Here is a 19,191-nt window from a genome sequence, read left to right as displayed (position 1 = left end):
AAAATTAAATTCAAAGGTAGCACAGTGGCATAGCAGATAGCATTGTCACATCACTACAAGAGTTTCCCTGGTTTGATTCTCGGCTGAGGTACCTTCTGTGCAGAGTCTGCATGTCCTCCCTGTGCCCACGTGGGTTTCCTCTAAGTACTGCAGCTTCCTCCCACATTCTAAAGACATGCAGTAAGTGGACTGGGCACTATAAATTGGCTGTAGATGTGAGTGTGTGGTGTGCAAGAACTACTGCAGCAGGGCTAACTACCCGGCGGTATAAACCTTGGTTCTACGTGATTGTCACTGTTGAAGTGACATCCCATGAGCAAAAATGAGATAAAGGGGTTGTGGATGGATGAAATTGATGTAGAATGTTATTTTAGTAATATCTGGTACACCTGGCAAAATATGGTTTACATTTCTAGTATTTTCAGTATCTGGCCAATCTTCATAAAAGTATACTTTGTATGTAATTTAATGATAAATCTTCATAAAAGTATACTTTGTATGTAATTTAATGATAAATCATCATAAAATTGTATTTCATATGTAATTTAATGATAACATATGAATATTATCCAAACAGTTACTCCAGCATAAATATTTTGACCCCAATTCCAAAAGAGCTGCTCTCAGTATAAGTGACCATTTACACTCTGCTCTCGGTATAAGTGACCATTTACACTCTGCTCTCGGTATAAGTGACCATTTACACTCTGCTCTCGGTATAAGTGACCATTTACACTCTGCTCTCGGTATAAGTGACCATTTATACTCTGCTCTCGGTATAAGTGACCATTTACACTCTGCTCTCGGTATAAGTGACCATTTACACTCTGCTCTCGGTATAAGTGACCATTTACACTCTGCTCTCGGTATAAGTGACCATTTACACTCTGCTCTCGGTATAAGTGACCATTTACACTCTGCTCTTGGTATAAGTGACCATTTACACTCTGCTCTCGGTATAAGTGACCATTTACACTCTGCTCTCGGTATAAGAGACCATTTACACTCTGCTCTCGGTATAAGTGACCATTTACACTCTGCTCTCGGTATAAGTGACCATTTACACTCTGCTCTCGGTATAAGTGACCATTTACACTGACAGCAGGCTGACAACAGGTCTTCTGGAATCAGGGCAGACTTACACTAAGACAAGCTGTTTTGGAATCTGTCCCAAAGACCAGCTTCGGTTATCTTAGCATTAACTTGAACTAATACATCATTTATGAATCTTAAAGTATTAAATATAGAACAAGTGCTAAAAATGAAATATTCAGGTTTGGAAATGTTCAAAATATAATTATTGCATGTTTTCAGAAAACTGTTTAAGCATCTAGATTATGTTGGAGCACATACACTCTACTGGATTCAATTATCTAAAGCTGTAGTCCCGTTATTCATTATTAGATTTGACTGAGACAGTGCAAATTTAAACCTAGTATTTCTGCATAAGCACACATGAACATTGTTGCATATGGCCTCATATTAATTACCTACCTAATATGCTATAGTTCTGAGCATGGCAAGATATACATGGGTTTAAAATTCAGGAAAACAGGCACTTGCTTTCCCTCACAGTCTGATATGATTTTCTGTAGAATAGTTTGTATTTTTGTGGCCATAGATATTATAGTAATATTTTTATAAATTTGACTAATCTGGGTTTAAAGATGATAAGGATGCATTTTGTTTACAGTAATATAATTTAATAAGATGTATTTTATATCCAAAGATAAAAAAAACTGTTAGACCATTCTGATATAACTTTTTAATATTATCATGTTATTGTGATTCGTTTTAATAAGAAGATCAAAATTAGCTAAGAATTCTTTGCTTCTACTACGGGTGGATAAAAACTAACTTGGTGAGCCAAGCCTGCACTCCCGAAAAATCATCCCACCAAAAAGAACTGCACCCCCCCCACACACACACACACACACACACACACAAACACACACACCTAAATTATATAATCAACTCCATGGTCATACTATAAGAAGAGAAGGGACAAACACCTGGATTTAGCTCTTAGTACCTGCATGACTCCCCAACAGTGTTTTTCAGCAGAAGTGATGCCATTGTCAGGGGATCAAGTTTAGGGGAGTTGAGGCTCAGGGATTTAGTGTTTGTCAGGCAGTAGTGTGACTGAATTCTGATCTCAGAAATGTAACTGTTTTCACAACCAAGCATAATTAAATTTATGATCAGTATTATACTTTACTAAAGTGAGTTTGTTCTGTTCATATTACAGATTAAATTAGATATGCTACAGAAATGTTTATTATATGTTCCAAATGAATTACTGATTCTTTCATGTTTAATGATAATAGTACATCATTTACAAATTAACTTAATTTCCCTTACTGATTTCATGACCTTTAATGAGTGTACTTTACTGTTAGTCAAAGGTCCGTCAACCAAAGTATCTCTGCAACACAGAGAAATAAGAGAAACAAAGCCCTGGATACAATTCAGAACAACGTAAACGTATGCAATGGAAGAGCGGGGAATAGAATGAAAGTAAGTGGATGATGCCTGCTCATCCATTCAAGGGGAGGGAGAGGTGGTTTCAAATAATCTAGTTGACACCACACAGTGAAAGTTTGCAGGTCATTGCAAATGTCAGGACCAGGGCTGTGGACTTGGTGATGTAAAGTCAGTAATGGTAGCTCTCGTTGCCACTTGACTGGAAGCGTGCACATACAACGAGGACAGCACAGCGCACTACTGCAAAGACACGGGTGCTCATCTCGTACACCAAGGGGAGGGTTTAAGGCCTTACATAGAAAAAAATAATTTCTTGGATGCAGTTTATGGCATAAACCACCTCCATGACTGGTTGGATAACAGATTCTCTGGTTGGTCTCACCCGTGTACAGGAGAGTCCCCGCTGGTATGGAATTAATAGGATCAACACCAAAAAGAGGCTCGGCGTGCGGAAAAACATACCTGTAGTTGTTTCTTTATGGAATAATTCTTTAAAATCTTTTATTTTTCTAATATCATGGAATTTTCCATGCATTTGCTAATATCTTAATATTTGCAGTCAATATAAATGTTATGCCATGACAGGAAAGCAAGAAAAAATTAGTTTAAAAAAGGTAAATGTTATAGAATAGGCTAAGGCAGGCAAACCCAGATGTGTTACTACAAATGTTCAGTAATTCCAGCATGTCCTGTTATATATCCAATAGTGAGGATCTTTTTAGATTGTTCACTCTAAGATGAACTATAACCACATATAAGTTTAGCCTTCATTTTTTTCCATAGTTTTGGCCCATCATAAGCATAACAGTGTCACACGCTCCTTCCAAAGTCAGGCAGGTATGTGTCTGCTTAATGCACAGTGAAGTCACCAATTATGGGGATGTTTTGTAGTTGTAAGGTCACAATATCTGCCTTATATGCTTTGAGTCTGGCCTTTTTCAATGTTAAACTCAAGTATTTTGTTGTTATGCACTCTCCTCTTTGACATGGTAAGTGGAAGGCTCATGTTTAATTTACTGCAGGCACTAGAATATTTGTGAAACACGTTAAATGTACGTGGCTCTGGCCTTACTGAACTTATAGGTTGTTGAGATACACTTAAATGCATAGATGACGTCTACAGAGCCTCTGTATATTTACTTGTTAATATATCTTCTTAAATGCATAGATGACATCTCCAGAACCTCTGTATATTTGCTTGTTAATATATCTTTGGACTTATATGGGACAGCTGAGTATTTAGTCCCGATGAACTGGAAATAGTTAGAGCTCTCATGAATATTTATGTTATTAACACTTTATTATCAACTAACATAGAATTGTAAAAATGTGCATGCTGTGTAATTAATGATTGCTGATCATGCAGGCTCATTTGAGAATATTCTTTTAATTTATGGCAAGAGTTTTCAGTCAACCTATTTAATACATGTATATAAACAGATGATTGTTAAAAAGGTACAAAATGCCATAAAAATCCCCACCCACCCCAACCAGTGCTACAGATGAAGCATACCTTCCAGTCTGCATGCCATCTTTAATGTCAGTTCTCAAAAAGCAGTCTGTGTCTGAGGCAACAGCAGGACATTACGAAAGCCAGCAGTGAAGATGGCTGCATGGTGTCTTTGATAACCTACAGTGAAGACCGTGCTGTTAAGAGACTGTAATTAACTGTATCTTACCCAAAAAAGACTTAGTAGGATAACAACATGCTTCAAAGGAAAGACATCCATTGACGTTTGTCCTGCAGAAAGGAAGATGCTAGGCAGGGCTTACACTTGCTGTGTCACGTTCTCTAACAGGCAGAAAATGTTTTCAGAACACACGCCACATAGCAGATGTATTCTGTTCCCATCACATACTAAAGAATGTCAGATACGCTGCACACTGTGACAACTATTGTTATTCTAATGAGAAGAAGTTATACAATCCTGCAGTTCCTGGGAGTGTTAAGGTACTGGGGCAGAGCAAAAACAACTATTGTAAAAGAATACAATAAACACTTGGTGTCTAGCATAAGCATGTATTCAAATTCATTGTAAAACATACTTATCGCCTATTTATAGTTACTGCTTGTATTGGTCTCAGAGTGTATCATCTCCAAACAACGACTGTTTTTATTTCATGGCATGCATCAGAATATAATATGATTACCGCTATTGTCATTGTTAAGATAAATATTACATACAGCAATATTATATTCCTTCTGCTATAACCCACAGCATTTCATTAAAATATTACTTAGTCTATTACTTTAATGCAGCTCTTTGCACCTGGTCTAAAATTCTTATTCCATGAGAAGGTAGGCAATTATATAAACATGATTTTAATGTATTACAATTTACGGAGTTGTTACCTGGTATCAAAGCTTAATGTCCTGTCCATACTAGTATATTTTGACTCCATTACAGACTCTAAATTTCCTTAAAAATCTAAAGCTTTATGGTTCATTTTGCAGTAGCAAGCATGACTGCAACAGTTTCCAGAAAGCACATTACCATCCCACCATTTTGAGGGTCTCACTCTGTATGTGTATCCTCAGCTACAACTCCCTATATCTTAAATGCTGTCCCCATCTCCAATTTACTCTAAAATCATTTACAAATCACTTTGCCTCACTTCCTGAGTAATGTTTCCTGTGCTTCTTCAACATTCACTGCACACTGGTTATCTAACTGTTCCTATTTGTGGCCCTAAACCTGGAATTCAGTACTCACTGAGAACCACCTAACATTATCTGCATTTACATTAATAATGAAACAATATGTAAGACTCCGGATTATCCAGAACAGTCCTTAGGACTTGTACTGCCATTGGCATAATACTGTTTCCAGGTATAATCGTCAATGCACCTCTGCATCAAAATCATTGTAGTTCTTTCACCTGACCAATCTGTATCTTCATTTTCAGTTTATTACACTATGGCTCTGTTTTAAGTTCTGGCTTTTACTTGAGTGCATTTCTATCAATATTATGCACTTATTACCACAATTAGTTATTTCATACCCTTTTATAACTACTCTATATTTCCTGTCTTTCATTTTGTATTATACAGGGTCCTTTGGTCTGTTCAGGCTGCAATCTGATATATTTGTCTGCATTTTTTATACCCCCACCCACTCTATATACCTCGTCCTCTGCAGCCTGTACTATAATATAGTAACTCTCTCTCTTTCTCTGTCCCCACCACCACCACCACTTTGTGGTCCTGTTCCCGCTCCCTCTGCTTCATGGAGGTCCTGTTATTTTGAAATTACTGCTCACTACCGTACATGCGCTGTCATTGTTGTCCCTGATTAATACTCACTATCGTACATGCACTGTCATTGTTGTGCCTGATTAATACTCACTACCGTACATGCACTGTCATTGTTGTGCCTGATTAATACTCACTATCGTACATGCACTGTCATTGTTGTGCCTGATTAATACTCACTACCGTACATGCGCTGTCATTGTTGTGCCTGATTAATACTCACTAGTGTACATGCGCTATCATTGTTGTGCCTGATTAATACTCACTACCATACATGCTCTATCATTGTTGTGCCTGATTAATACTCACTACTGTACATGCACTGTCATTGTTGTCCCTGATTAATACTCACTACCGTACATGCACTGTCATTGTTGTGCCTGATTAATACTCACTATCGTACATGCATTGTCATTGTTGTGCCTGATTAATACTCACTACCATACATGCACTGTCATTGATGTGCCTGATTAATACTCACCATACATGTGCTGTCATTGTTGTGTGTGATTAATATTCACTAGTGTACATGCGCTATCATTGTTGTGCCTGATTAATACTCACTACCGTGCATGCGCTGTCATTGTTGTGCCTGATTAATACTCACTACTGTACATGCGCTGTCATTGTTGTGCCTGATTAATACTCACTACCGTACATGCACTGTCATTGTTGTGCCTGATTAATACTCACTACCATACATGCGCTGTCATTGTTGTACCTGATTAATACTCACTACCGTACCTGCGCTGTCATTGTTATGCCTGATTAATACTCACTACCGTACCTGCACTGTCATTGTTGTGCCTGATTAATACTCACTACCGTACATGCACTGTCATTGTTGTGCCTGATTAATACTCACTACCGTACATGCACTGTCATTGTTGTGCCTGATTAATATACTGTTTACGCATTTTGCATTTCAATCTTCACACTGTCGCTTACTATGTCTGTTATTTCCACTTAATTAAATAATGGTTTATGTTTTCTTTCAGTCATCTATGCCACTTCATTTCTTATGTTTGGCTGTTGCTTAACTATGCCTTGTTTATGCACATTTCTTCCTCTTTATTTTATTTCTTATGTACGTCTTTAATCACATTTGACTTAATTGCAAATAAACTACAGCTAAAAAAGGGCCCCTGTGGTCTAATCCATTTAAAGAATAAAATAATAAATAAATAAATGCCTAAACAGATAAAAATGGAGAATCCATATATGAAATTTTGCATCGTATTGACAGAAGTCACAAGGTCCATAACAGAGCTATCCACTGACTTCCTCCCATTGGTTCATGTATTCTATTACTTATAAAGCAAATGGCTGTCAACCTGTACAAGGTACAGGGAAATATGATTTCATTTTTTGAAATCCAGGTTTTTTATTCTGCATTCTAGCTGCTGTTGTCTTGTGCAACATGTAGGGCTGTACCTAGATGATTTAATTTTAAAAGGGTGGGGGACAACATCCCACCAGGGCAAGCACAAAATGTTTAGCTTCAGAAACTTAATTAGAATTAAACTGGCATATGTGAGTCAGAAGAGGGCCCAAAGTGATGGACAATGTGTTACATTGTTTCCTATCAGCTAAAGAGCAGTATATTGTTTTTCAAAATATTGTTATTCGTTGTAACATTAGAAGTGAAAAGAAAAAAAACAGAAAGGTAAGCCTTAAACATATTTGGAAGTAATTTCATAGAACAATTTATTTTATTATTTGCAATTATTTGTGTCATATGTTTTACTTAAAATCACTTTATTAACTAAAAAACATACCTCTCAACCACTGAACATTAACATTCATAGTGCTGGCCTTTAGAAATCATAGCAGAAGACTCAACAAAGGAGTATTCCCTTATTTATTCATGTATTTATTCATGTATTTATTTATTCATTTATTTATTTATCAAATAGAAGGTCACTAGTTTCTACATCCCTTACTGTCAGTAACAAACTATCTTTGTATTGGCTTGTTTTACTTATTTAAGCATATATACACACTTGACCATGTGCATCTTTGTTAGGAAAATCAGAAGAAAATCAGTAAATGAAAGAGGAGCAATGATAAATCTGAGGCCCAAACCCATAGCCCTGTCCCTAAATCATAGCAGCTGAGAGGTAAATGCAATATTTTTGGTATATTCTCCCAAGGAAACAGGCAGTCAGCTAAGTTGTGTACAGTTCCAAAAGTTCTGGCCACACACATCCTAACCTTATATCTTAACTTCTAAATACTACAGTCTCATTCCCAAACATAATGCGTTGTAGTTTTTTACTCTGGTACACTTACTGAAAATTATAATGACAATCTTCAAGTCCAATGGTCCTTGATGTCACAAACAAAATGTAAAATATTGGATCCACTGCTAGCTCAAACAAAGGTGATTGTGCCAAAATAAAATGTGCTTTAAAAATCAGTGAGACTGCCATCTCATAACTTGAGAACATTATAGGATGTTAGTCAAGAAAAATATCTGGCACCAGATTATAAATAATTGATGCATAAATGCCTGAAAATCTATTTTTAAGTTGGATGACAGTAAACACTCTCAGCACACCTTAGCTATAATACCATATTTAAGAGAATGAAGGTATTAAATTAAGAAAACTGGTTAAGGAAGGTATGGAAAAACAAAGTACTGCCCATATGATGTTTCAAGGAAGCGTCTAAAAAGTGCACCCCCGCACAAGTGTACCTATTTATGAAGAACTTTTCTCATTTTTTTAAACAACTTTATTGAGATAAATATTGTCAAATAAACATAAACTAGAGATATGTACATTTCTCAAACTGAGTGACATAAAATCAGAAAATTAAACAAAGATTTTAAACTATATACAATGACATTCTCCACAAGAATCAAATATTAATAAACAAGTGCACTAAAATAGGAAGATTATAAAATAATTTGCATTAGTTGTTCAATAAATCATACACTTTTTTCCACATATTAGTCCTAGAAGATCTTGCAGTATTGGTCAAAATGTTTAAGTTACACACTTCAAGAAGTATTTTTTTTAATTCAATTATTGAGGGTGAAGTATGAGACTTCCAGTTTCTTGTAAAGGCTTTTCTGGCACTCTCTCCTCATTTTTTTACTCTTAAAATAGTTCATGTTCATTGATGTTCCATATTTATAGGATCTGTCACACATGTAGTATTAAGACTGTTCTAATTATTATGCATTGCAAATAATTAATTCAGCAAAAGAACACTTTGCAAGTATAAAGTAATATATTTTAACCATCCTGTGAGCTTACTTTTTTAACTGCTAGTAAGTTGTTATTCATTTACCTCTCAACTGTCCAGATTTTCACAGAATGTCCAGATTTTTGCCTCATATTTTTGGTGTGTTCCTTAAAAAATCTAGACATTTCTGGTAAATAGCTAAGGATTGAAGTTATTAAATAATGACAAATATTTGAGTTTAAGACTCCACATCCTTCATAAAATTCATGCCAATGCAAAACCTATTATTCTATCAACGTTCTAAGCTTGTAAGAGCAATAGTTAAATTGTGTCCCTATTTGTCCCCCCATCATTTAGGCTTTGCGCAGATTTTTTGCTCTAAGAGGTTGAGAGGTATTTTTGCCCCTTTGTTACAGTTTATGAGAAGGCATGTTCCTCATTTTGGGAATGAAAGGCTAAGATCTTTACCCCCATATCTGTCAACTGTCCAGATTTTTGCAGAATGTCCATATTTTTGACTGATATGTTTGGTCTGTTCCTCATAAAATCTGTGGTTTTCTCGCAAATAATTTAGAATGACAGATATTTGAGTTTCAGACTTCATGTCCTTTGGAAAATACATGATACTGCAAAACCTTTTATCATATTATCTTTCTAAGTTTATAAGAACAGTATGTAAAAGCTGTCTCTGTTTTGGGGCCTTTGCCCTCCTCTCCCCATTACTTTTAACTTTGTGTCCAGGTGTCTTGAGCTAAAAGGTTGAAAGATATGCCCCCCATCACAAACACACACACACACACACACACACACACACACACACACTAAAACAAGTGCCTCCACTCCAGGTACACCTACATACAGTGCAGTGCAGTTAGGATGATCTTTGCATTCACGACGAAACAAAACTGCAGAGAATAACTAATGTCTGGCATGCATGTGTCGGGGTGCTCTCCAAAAGCTTGGCTACCTTAGGTGTCCCACATTCCGGCTTGTACATGAGCCGTTGCTCTAGCTCGGAATGTGGCTGTAGATAATACCTAAGTACCCAATTCTGTTACAAAGCAGACGTGCAGCACGAGGCGGGTGCAGGTTAACAGTAGAAACATTGTAACACTTTTCCAGGTTTCAGTTTGGGTTTTTTAAGGAACAGTGGGGACTGGAGTGCCATCTACAGGCAGAATGAAAAAACTGCAACGTGTGTACCTTTATGGACCTTTGTCTCACCTTGCCATCTTTTAAGTAACATGCTGTAGCTATAATGTAATAAATCGAATATTAGTGATTTCTGTCAAGTGCCGTTATCTGCTTTATATACGTATTCATACGGTTCCTTGCGCATGTCAGACCATGTATTTCAAACTGTCTGCTATAATCAAAACACAGCACAGACAGTAGAGAAGTGCAGGTTCCTTACCTGAGATGATAGGAGCTAATCTAAATATATCAGACAGTCTGTTGTTAGCTGGTTCGTATGGAGTGTCCTCTAGAAGGTCGTTACCTAAAAGAAGAATTACGTAGGTTAAGAACCATTTTCCTGGAGACTGAGAAGCATTGCTGCTTTGTAGACAGCTGCAAGCTTAAATAAAGGAATCGTTAAACACATTAATAAAAAGCAGAACTGTTATAAAACTCAGCGAGTCTTTTAAGGATCCTGGGCAGTGAAATCCAGTTCAATAAATTAATGGACCTACTACAAACCTGGGAAGCTTCTGGTGCTCTCAGTAAACCTACAGAACACAGTACTCACTGAAACATAACATGGAGTTGTATTCCCATTCATTACAAAACACTTCGTGTGTGACACTATTTTATTTAGATTTGCTCATTAACATGGACTGGCCACCTATTGCACAGATTCATTTTTCAGACTCACCAAACTTGTCGTTTTAAAGATGAAGTGTCAGCAATCTCGTAACACACACACATAACAGCTAATACGTGTTGTTGATCAACTAATAAATTCATTTTTATATCACAATAAAAATAAAAAAGGTTCCTTACAAAAACAAAATGTAAAGCCACATACACACGTGTGCAAGTGAATATTGTCTAACTTAATTTTACATCATGATCAGAAAAGGAAAACATGTTAGTTGCAAACACAAACATTGTACTCATAAGGAACTGCCTGTAGTAGAACAGACACCCTGGTACAGAGTTGAGCTGTTTAACTATGGTATCTAAGTACCAAGAAAGATGCTGGGTCTTTGCTTGCATTTTGACAATATTTCCATGTTTAACCGTCTGCGTTTTCTTTCTAGGAATATTTGTTTAACCCCTGTGAAAAGGTATGGATGTAGGCCCATTGTGGGTAAGTGACATGCGTTTATGGGAGTCTCTTAGCCCTTGCCTGAGGAACTGCAGCGGTACTTTGAACGGGAACAATATGCACACTGACTAAATGGACTCACTAGTGTCACTTTTAACAAAAGTGAAACAAAGGCAGATATTATTGTTTCAATGGTGCATGAGTCCAGACAAACAGGTGCGCCTGGTCTGGCTCCAGGTAGAGCAGTGAGACTTAAATGGTACTGAAATGCATCCTGTCTTACTGTGTTGCATGAATTAAATTGCCAGTTTCTTATAGTGACTCTTGGAAAGTATGCATCAGTTCAACGTGCACTCTTGTGTTCATACCGGGTTTCATGAACTTAAAACGTCTGTAAATCATCAATACAACAGTAAAACCTTAAAAAACCTTTCGGATAATCGTTCAGGTCCTGTAAACAGATCGAGCGAGCCTGAGCTATAAGTAATGGTGTGTGTCGGGGGTATAGAAGATATTGAAAATAGGCTTTAATGTTGTATGACACCCCTGCTGTGCTGCAGCAAACGATTTATTTCCCTGGCAAACTTTTTTTTTTTCTGTGGAGTAACCAGTCCGAGCTGAAGTGTCCTATGTAATACTTTCATGGGCTTGGACAGGAGAGTGACTGAACATGATATTTGCTTAAGGGACGGAGGCAGAAGTAGGTAGGTTATTAAAAAAAACTAGCCTTTGCAACTGTTAGGATGGTGTCGAACCCGGACCCCCCTCACAATGCCTGCTTTCACTCCATCCCATCAACACTCTGCTGACCGTGACTCTAACTCTTTTCCATTATCCTATAAGAAGGGCGTTACTTGCAAACTGTTCACTGATTTATAGACACTTTCTGCATTCTTGTCAATCCATAACGTTTCAGGGAGAGATTAAAAAAAAAAAACATGCATGGCTTTAGGTATGTGGTGCATGTCTGGCTACGCCCTTCTTATAACTGGGGGATTTTCAGTAGGGAGCTGGTAAAAGTCGCCCAGGAGTCCCAGTTTCAATAAATAGGTACATTCCTGTTCTCTAAAATAAGTGTATTTGGAATCTGTAAATAAACAGTGCTGTCACATGCGCAGTCATTTTAACCATTACTATTGACTTCTGTGGGGAGGGTGCTAAGAAGCTAGTAACTATAACTTAAGTCTGCTGTGAATACCTCTCAGCTGTCCAGATTTTCGCAGAAGGTCCCGAGTTTTGCCTCATATGTTGGTCTTTTCCTTATAAAATAAATGGTTTGTTGGCAAATCATTGCGAATTAGAATTACTCAATAATCCACAACAAAAGATAATAATATTCTAAAGGAAGGGTAATAACAATGAAAAATAAGTTTTTACCTTTGGTCACATCACTAATGCATGAAAGCATTCATGTAAATAGTGTAAATATGTTCCAAGTGTTTTAATGTTTTACCAACTGCATAATAACTGTGTTTAATAATGTGAAATGTTGTGATATGTAAATGGAAAACAATAAAGAGATATTATCGAAAAAAAAAAGAAATTACTCAATAATGACAAAAAATAGTTCCAGACTTCATATATTTCAGTAAAATGCATGGCAGCACAAATCAAGTTATTGTAGCAAGTTCCTAAGTTTATAATGGCAATGCTTAAAAATCTGCTGCTACCTTGGGGCCTTTGCCCCCCCCCCCCCCCCCCAGTAGTTTAGGCTTTCTTCGGATTTCTTGTGCTGTGAGGTTGAGAGGTATGTTAGGACTTGTCCCATAGTACAAACCTTCCGCGCCACAGTATGATGAGGGGGTTAGAGATGCCTGGTTTATTTTATCATTAAGCATCACCTGATGTCATATTTCATATGATCCATACCACTATCCCCTGCCATCAAACACACACACACAGACACACACACGGCGCAGACACACAGCCCCCCACACACACACACCGCATTTCTCAGCGAGGGGAAAACAGAACATAGAGAACATCTTGCCAAACCAGGTGGAGTAAATGAACCGAAAAAGACATTTTCTGGGGCATCCAGAAATCAGTCTCAGTCTACCCGGTTTAACCAGAAATAACTAATGAAAAGTAATGACCATCTTAACCCCAAACGTGAGATGACTTTGCATTGTTTCTGCTATCTTCTTTATAAACAACGTTAAACAATTCTGAACAACGATTTTTTTCTGTGATGATTTAAACTGCCCCCATGAGGATTAAAGCAGACTTAAAATAATTTTAGAAGCTGTTTGTTACTCCAGACTTACTTTATCTAAAGTTACTCATGTTAGCAGGTACCGCTGTAAAGGTCAATGAATATCACACTGCAAGCTATTTACTACGTGATAAAACATTTATTTGGTTTATGTATTTATTTATTTAGTTACTTCTTTGTTTGTTTGTTTATTTTAGGGTGGGATCAGGATATGCATGATAGGTACAGCCACTTCAGAAAAGTCTACAGAACGTCCTGGATATTTTATTTATTTATTTGTTTATTTATTTATTTTGTGAGGGGGGTACACAACACAGCAGCCCATTTAGAAAATCGGTATGCTACTTTACATATTGGAGAAACCTAGAGTTAAAGTTGAACCTGTCCATAACATATATTACATAATTCCCAAGCAATCAGGGACAAATCTCAACAAAATCAAGGGCAAATCCAGAAATAATCAGGGACATTCAGAGACACTTTTAAAATGTTATTACTATCAACTTGAGACATTCGCACAATAAGAGTGAATTAATATATATTTTCTAATTATTGTTATATTGTTTATTAAGTGCAATTCAGCCCCTTTTCTCCAAAGTCATCAGTTTTAGGAGGGATTGAAAGGGACAGACCTATAATTTGAGTCAAACTCCTGGACATCCACGCCACAATAACTAAGTGCAGTTTATAGGTATGGAACTAGTTTGATGAGACCTTAAATCCCTTCCAACTTATTACAAGATGTTCAGAGAGCAGCTCGACACATACCCTGCAAACTTTGGTAGAGGCTCCAGTAAATACGCAGACAATTCTTCTCTTTCTTCATACCCCTCTTGCAGCGACAGTTGTAAAGGGGTTTCTGCTTGAGCGACTCCATTACAGTCCTGCATTCGCTCTTGGCCTCAGGGCCAATTACCATGCTACTGTAGTTGCCCTCTTTGCCTGCCACACATTGTCTAAGAGTTCGATACTTGGTGCTACAGCTCTGATCTTGCAGGCACAGTTCGCTGGCTTTCACGCAGTCCATGCTGTTCACTTCCGTAGACAGAAGTATATCTAAACAACAAACAGAACAGGTGAAGGTAAATGGGGTGCATTACACTTGTGTGCACAGAATGTGATAATGTAAGGTTATCTTATCTCAGATATACAACGCCACAGTGTGTGTGTGTGTGTATACAGATTTCTACACAGTGCTTAATTACTGGTTTTAAGATGTACATGCATGCACTTCATGAGTTTGTTACAGGAACCCCCTTCAACCTATAATCTGGAGCGAGGTGACACACAGAAATGGGAGACTGGTGGAGTGTGGCAGACCATTGCTCTATAACAAAAGTTTAATCCAATGACTTTGTAATTCGAGGATTGTGACCCTTGCCATTTCCCGATATAATATACTTATAGGTTCATAGGTGCATAGGTTCATACTAGGCTATCTGCCCGAGGGCATTTACAAGCCTAGCCCATCGTTTTGTGGCTTACGCCACCCCTTTAGTATGGGGAACTTGCACCACAAATTCCTTGGGTCATTTGTTATGCATTACAGCGGCACAAAACAGCGTTAAATAAATATATAAATAATAATATAAATAACACTCCAGGAAAATTTAGACTTTTTAGGCGAGTCTGGCTACAGTAAACCTGTGTGCCTGATACCGAAACCAGGGCGAATTATTGATTATGCAGAGCCAGCATGCCATTTACTGATTTGTATCTGCTGCACAAACATCTAAAGATGCAGTCTTAAATACTTTCTATAGTTTTCCCCTGCCTTCCTTACACAGCCTTCCTTCCTCAGGCCGATCATTTCCACTGTCCACTGAAGACTGACCTTTGGCATTTTGTAGTACAAGTAGACATGCAGAAACTTAGTTCTACGCAAGTGATACCATGCCAGTATATAGCAACAGTGTGTGTGTGTGTGTGTGTGTGTGTGTGTGTGTGTGTGTGTGTGTGTGATACATAGGTCCTCAAACTTTCACCAGCGCTTACCACGACCCTGTTCTCACCCATCAAGCAAGATCCTTTCAACGATAGTTCTCTGTTTTCTGTTAACTGTACATGTAAGACGCGTTTACTTTCTCAACACCAAGTCCAAAGTCCTAATTATATTACTGCCTAGCCTTTATTCTTTCCTTGCGATCATTTATAAATTACTTCTGATATAATACAAAGGACTTATTAAAATGGCCAAGAAGTTAATATCACTCTTACCCATTACTACCAGAAGAAAGTAAAAGGCGGATAAAAACATTTTGATGATGATGCCGTCTTCAGCAGAAAAGGTAAACAGTATTCCTTATCCTGTATGGATTTCAACACACACGTACTCCAAAGCAAGTGTACAGCAACAATAATTTAAGATCCAGCTAGTCGAGAAAATAATCCCTCAAGTTTATTCCAGTAATCAGAAGTATATGGAACGCGTATAGCAATCCCTCTGTTGTTGTCCTGTCCCAGCTAATTCCTAGGAAAACGCAGGTGAAAAGCTAGCCAGCGGATGAAGTGCAAGTAGCCCTGCAGTGATCGTGTAAATTGTGTGGCCAAGGGTCTTCCGACACAGGTTGTCAGTCTTTAGTGGTGCTGCTTCGGTCCCCCAATCCAGCTCTGGCTGTATATCCATGCAGTTTGCCCACCAGCTCCCTCCGATCCCCCACTGCCTGTGCGCAGTTGTGCACTGAGCTGTGAGACCTCCTGCTCAGCTCACCAGCTCGCTGCTGCTCCTGCTGCGCTCGCTCCAGCTCATATCCGCAGTGTCCATTACTTTCCAGGCTTTATTAGCAAGGGTCGGACTGGCTGGCTGAGAATGCCTGGGACTGCGCTCCGCTCCAAGATACTGGTTATTATTAGTATCCCACTCACTATCTCCCTCTTAATTTCCGTTTAGGCTCTCCAGCCACTCCAGCAATGTCAGTATCTACACTTCCATCACCGGTGCTGCTACACATCCAGCGTGTTCCCTAGGGCAGTCAAAGAGATAAAATCAGACTTTCACAGAGTGATGATTGCTACAAAAATAATACGTGTAGTAATAATATAATTAACGCTAGAGAGACTTCGCAGTATGACCAAGTAGAAACTTCTGCAAGACTCCCGACAGCACCGCACCTTTGTGTTGCAGCAGGTAATCTCACCTTGCGCGCTAGAAATGCAAGACAAAAATGGTCCTAGAATTGTGCTTTTGATCAGCCAACCTCCAACCGAAGTAATATTGTTTTTACAGCTTGTTCATCCCGTCTAGTTGCATCCATCTGGCTCATTGGATGAGGACATAATTAAGTATTTCGTCTTTTGCTCAGCACTTCCCCAGATAATCCATTTCACTTTGCAAGGACTCTGATGAAACCCCCCCACTAGGCTAGTTCCTGCATTATAAAATTAAGAAGGTCTGTGAAGACTGCTTTACTAAAGTGGTAACACCAGAAAGAGGTTTGTACTATAAAATAAGTTCTTTTACGCAGAAGTGGAGATTTGCAGTTTGACCAACTAGATGCAAGTCAATACACAAAAAGTGCACTGATGGGGAGGGCGACCACCACCTTTCTTTCCTTGATGGCACCCAATCCGAAGACGACATTCCCCTGCTGGATCATGACGTCACATTTACAGACTAGGCTGGGTGAGGGGTCCTGTGACCCAAGAACAGACCTTAACTGCATTTCTCCAGCCGACAGGTAAAAGTGCAACAATGGAAATTGGATTTTAAACGATCGGGTGTGTTTCTGAAATGGACGCCAGCACAGACTGGCCACAGCTAACAGAAAACCACAGAGAAGGGAGACAGAGAGTGTATGGGAACACCCTGTACAGCTGTAATTTAGCAGTCCTACAGTGGGGAAGGCATTAAATAGATAGTGATGTGCTTCAGATCTTAAATGTAGGACGTGGCTTACCAAAGACCCGTTCAGTCTCATTTAGCTACCAAAGTGTGTGTGTGTGTGTGTGTGTGTGTGTGTGTGTGTGTGTGCGCGCGCGCCTGTCTGTCTGTGTCAGTCTCTCTGTCTGTCTGACGCTGGGGTAGACAAGGGAGAGAGGGTGGGACGTGAGCATAGAAGTGTTATACGGTGTGTGTGTGTGTGTGTGTGTGTGCGTGTGTGTGTATACATAACACACGCACGAGCTGTCTATGAAAAAACAAGCATAAGGGCACTCCGCTAATGACCTCCAGGCAAATAGGGTCTGGGGATTAGAGATCAGCCGTGGAGGAAATATGTAAAATGAAAACCAGACAGCATCTGCTGATGTTAGTTAAAACAGGAGAGATAATTTAGCTTTGTCAGCATAATTGTATCTGGAGTTAGCGCGGGGCTTGCCTGCCCTCATGATTCACATTGTATGTTGCCTCAACAACCTACGGTCAGATAATGGTGAGCTACTCAGTGCGATATTTGAAATCTTATTTTCCATAACTGCTGGAAGTAACATTCAGCAGAGATAGAAAGTACAGGTTTTCAAATGGATCATGACTTTATCACAGTACCGAATAACATGCATAGTTTGGGGCTCTCTCCTCGTGTCACTTTGCGTGCACCACGGCTCTGTAACGCACTAAACACCCACAAAAACTCGAGTTACATTCCTGGTGATCAACTTACAGCAGAAGAGACTACATGAAGGCTCATTTCAATTGATTTTCTATATCAGTAGTGGAAGCATGCTTCACAACCGGCGGCCAGACTTGAAAGTCATTAGCTGGGAGCACCAGAAATCAAAACAGGGGTACCCCAAAGCTTGGCTGATAAATATTAGCTATGGCCAAGAGAAGACAGATGTTGAAGGCTGATGCATCCCTGCACAGCTCTATAACTGACCGACTCTGCTGCCCAGCTAAACAATCGATAAATGAACAAATAAAGAAACATTTACTGTATTGGACTGGAACGTGCAGCTGGTTTCAGATGCAGCATCATTATGAGTGTCTAAGTTTCTTTGCTGTGCATGTGAGATCGTTATTTATCAGGTGCTTAACGAAGCTGTTTAAATATGTACTGCCTATGGACAAGTACAAAACTGCATGCAGTAACAGTACTTTTAGTTATACTTTGTAAGGAGGCTTTGTATCGCCATCCGTTGCACAATATTATACAATAAAATGTTGGGGGGTGGGGGCTGTTAAGGTGTTACTGCTATTTCCCTTGCAAAGAATAACATAAACTACTATATGTTTCGGAGTTAGAGGACCTGTGGCCAATAAATTAAGCAAACTATAGATTGAAACATAGGTAGACAGACGGACAAACAAACCAATCGATCAGCAGACAGAGATGATCGATAGTCTGTCGTGTAATATAGTTTTTAATCTTGGATTAGGGAACGCGTTTCATGAACCATGGATCCTAAAATACAAGATACTTCATGTATCACACAAATCGAGCCCTGACTTATTCTATTCAGCGAGTAGATATTTGTAGTAATTTGGGTTAATGGCATGCATGGGACGTGGGAGGGATTTGGTGTCTTGTGAACTGAAGTCAAACTTATGTAATATACTTTACGTGAGTAGTACTTTTTAACTGTTTTGGATAGATTAGAGGTACCCGCGTAGTCCTCTAACGTCAGGGCTGAGTTTACACAATGCCAGGGCACATCTTTGGGCTAGGCTTGTAAAGGCTCCAGGGCCATTAGCCTAGTACACACTTATGAACCTATAGCCATGGTTTCCGAGTGACTAATTGCGATGCGTGTTTTATTTTATTCTTTCACTGGGGGGCGTTGGCAATGCATAGCAATTTCTTTTTCCTTCAATTTCCTTTCCCCCTGGCGTAGAGTTGGTAT

The 19,191-nt window shown here is 38.7% G+C and overlaps 1 protein-coding gene across 1 annotated transcript in view; it reads right to left on the bottom strand.

The window, feature by feature from the left end:
• GFRA1 (GDNF family receptor alpha 1) overlaps positions 1-17,228 on the bottom strand; it is a 1,444,022-nt gene extending 1,426,794 nt beyond the window's left edge. The window contains exons 1-3 of the mRNA XM_044055824.1: positions 15,631-17,228; positions 14,182-14,469; positions 10,344-10,427 (exon numbers count right to left, since the gene is read on the bottom strand). Coding sequence (XP_043911759.1) covers positions 10,344-10,427; positions 14,182-14,469; positions 15,631-15,670 — 412 coding nt within the window. The 5' untranslated portion in view covers positions 15,671-17,228. The remainder of the gene's footprint in view (positions 1-10,343; positions 10,428-14,181; positions 14,470-15,630) is intronic.
• Between the last annotated feature and the right edge of the window lie 1,963 nt (positions 17,229-19,191).

The sequence above is a fragment of the Protopterus annectens genome, chromosome 14.part0 (genome assembly GCF_019279795.1).
Source record: "Protopterus annectens isolate FY-2018-M chromosome 14.part0, PAN1.0, whole genome shotgun sequence".
Lineage (NCBI taxonomy): Eukaryota > Metazoa > Chordata > Ceratodontiformes > Protopteridae > Protopterus > Protopterus annectens.
Note: the sequence above shows the minus strand (reverse complement) of the source record. Positions and strands in the feature narration are given on the sequence as shown.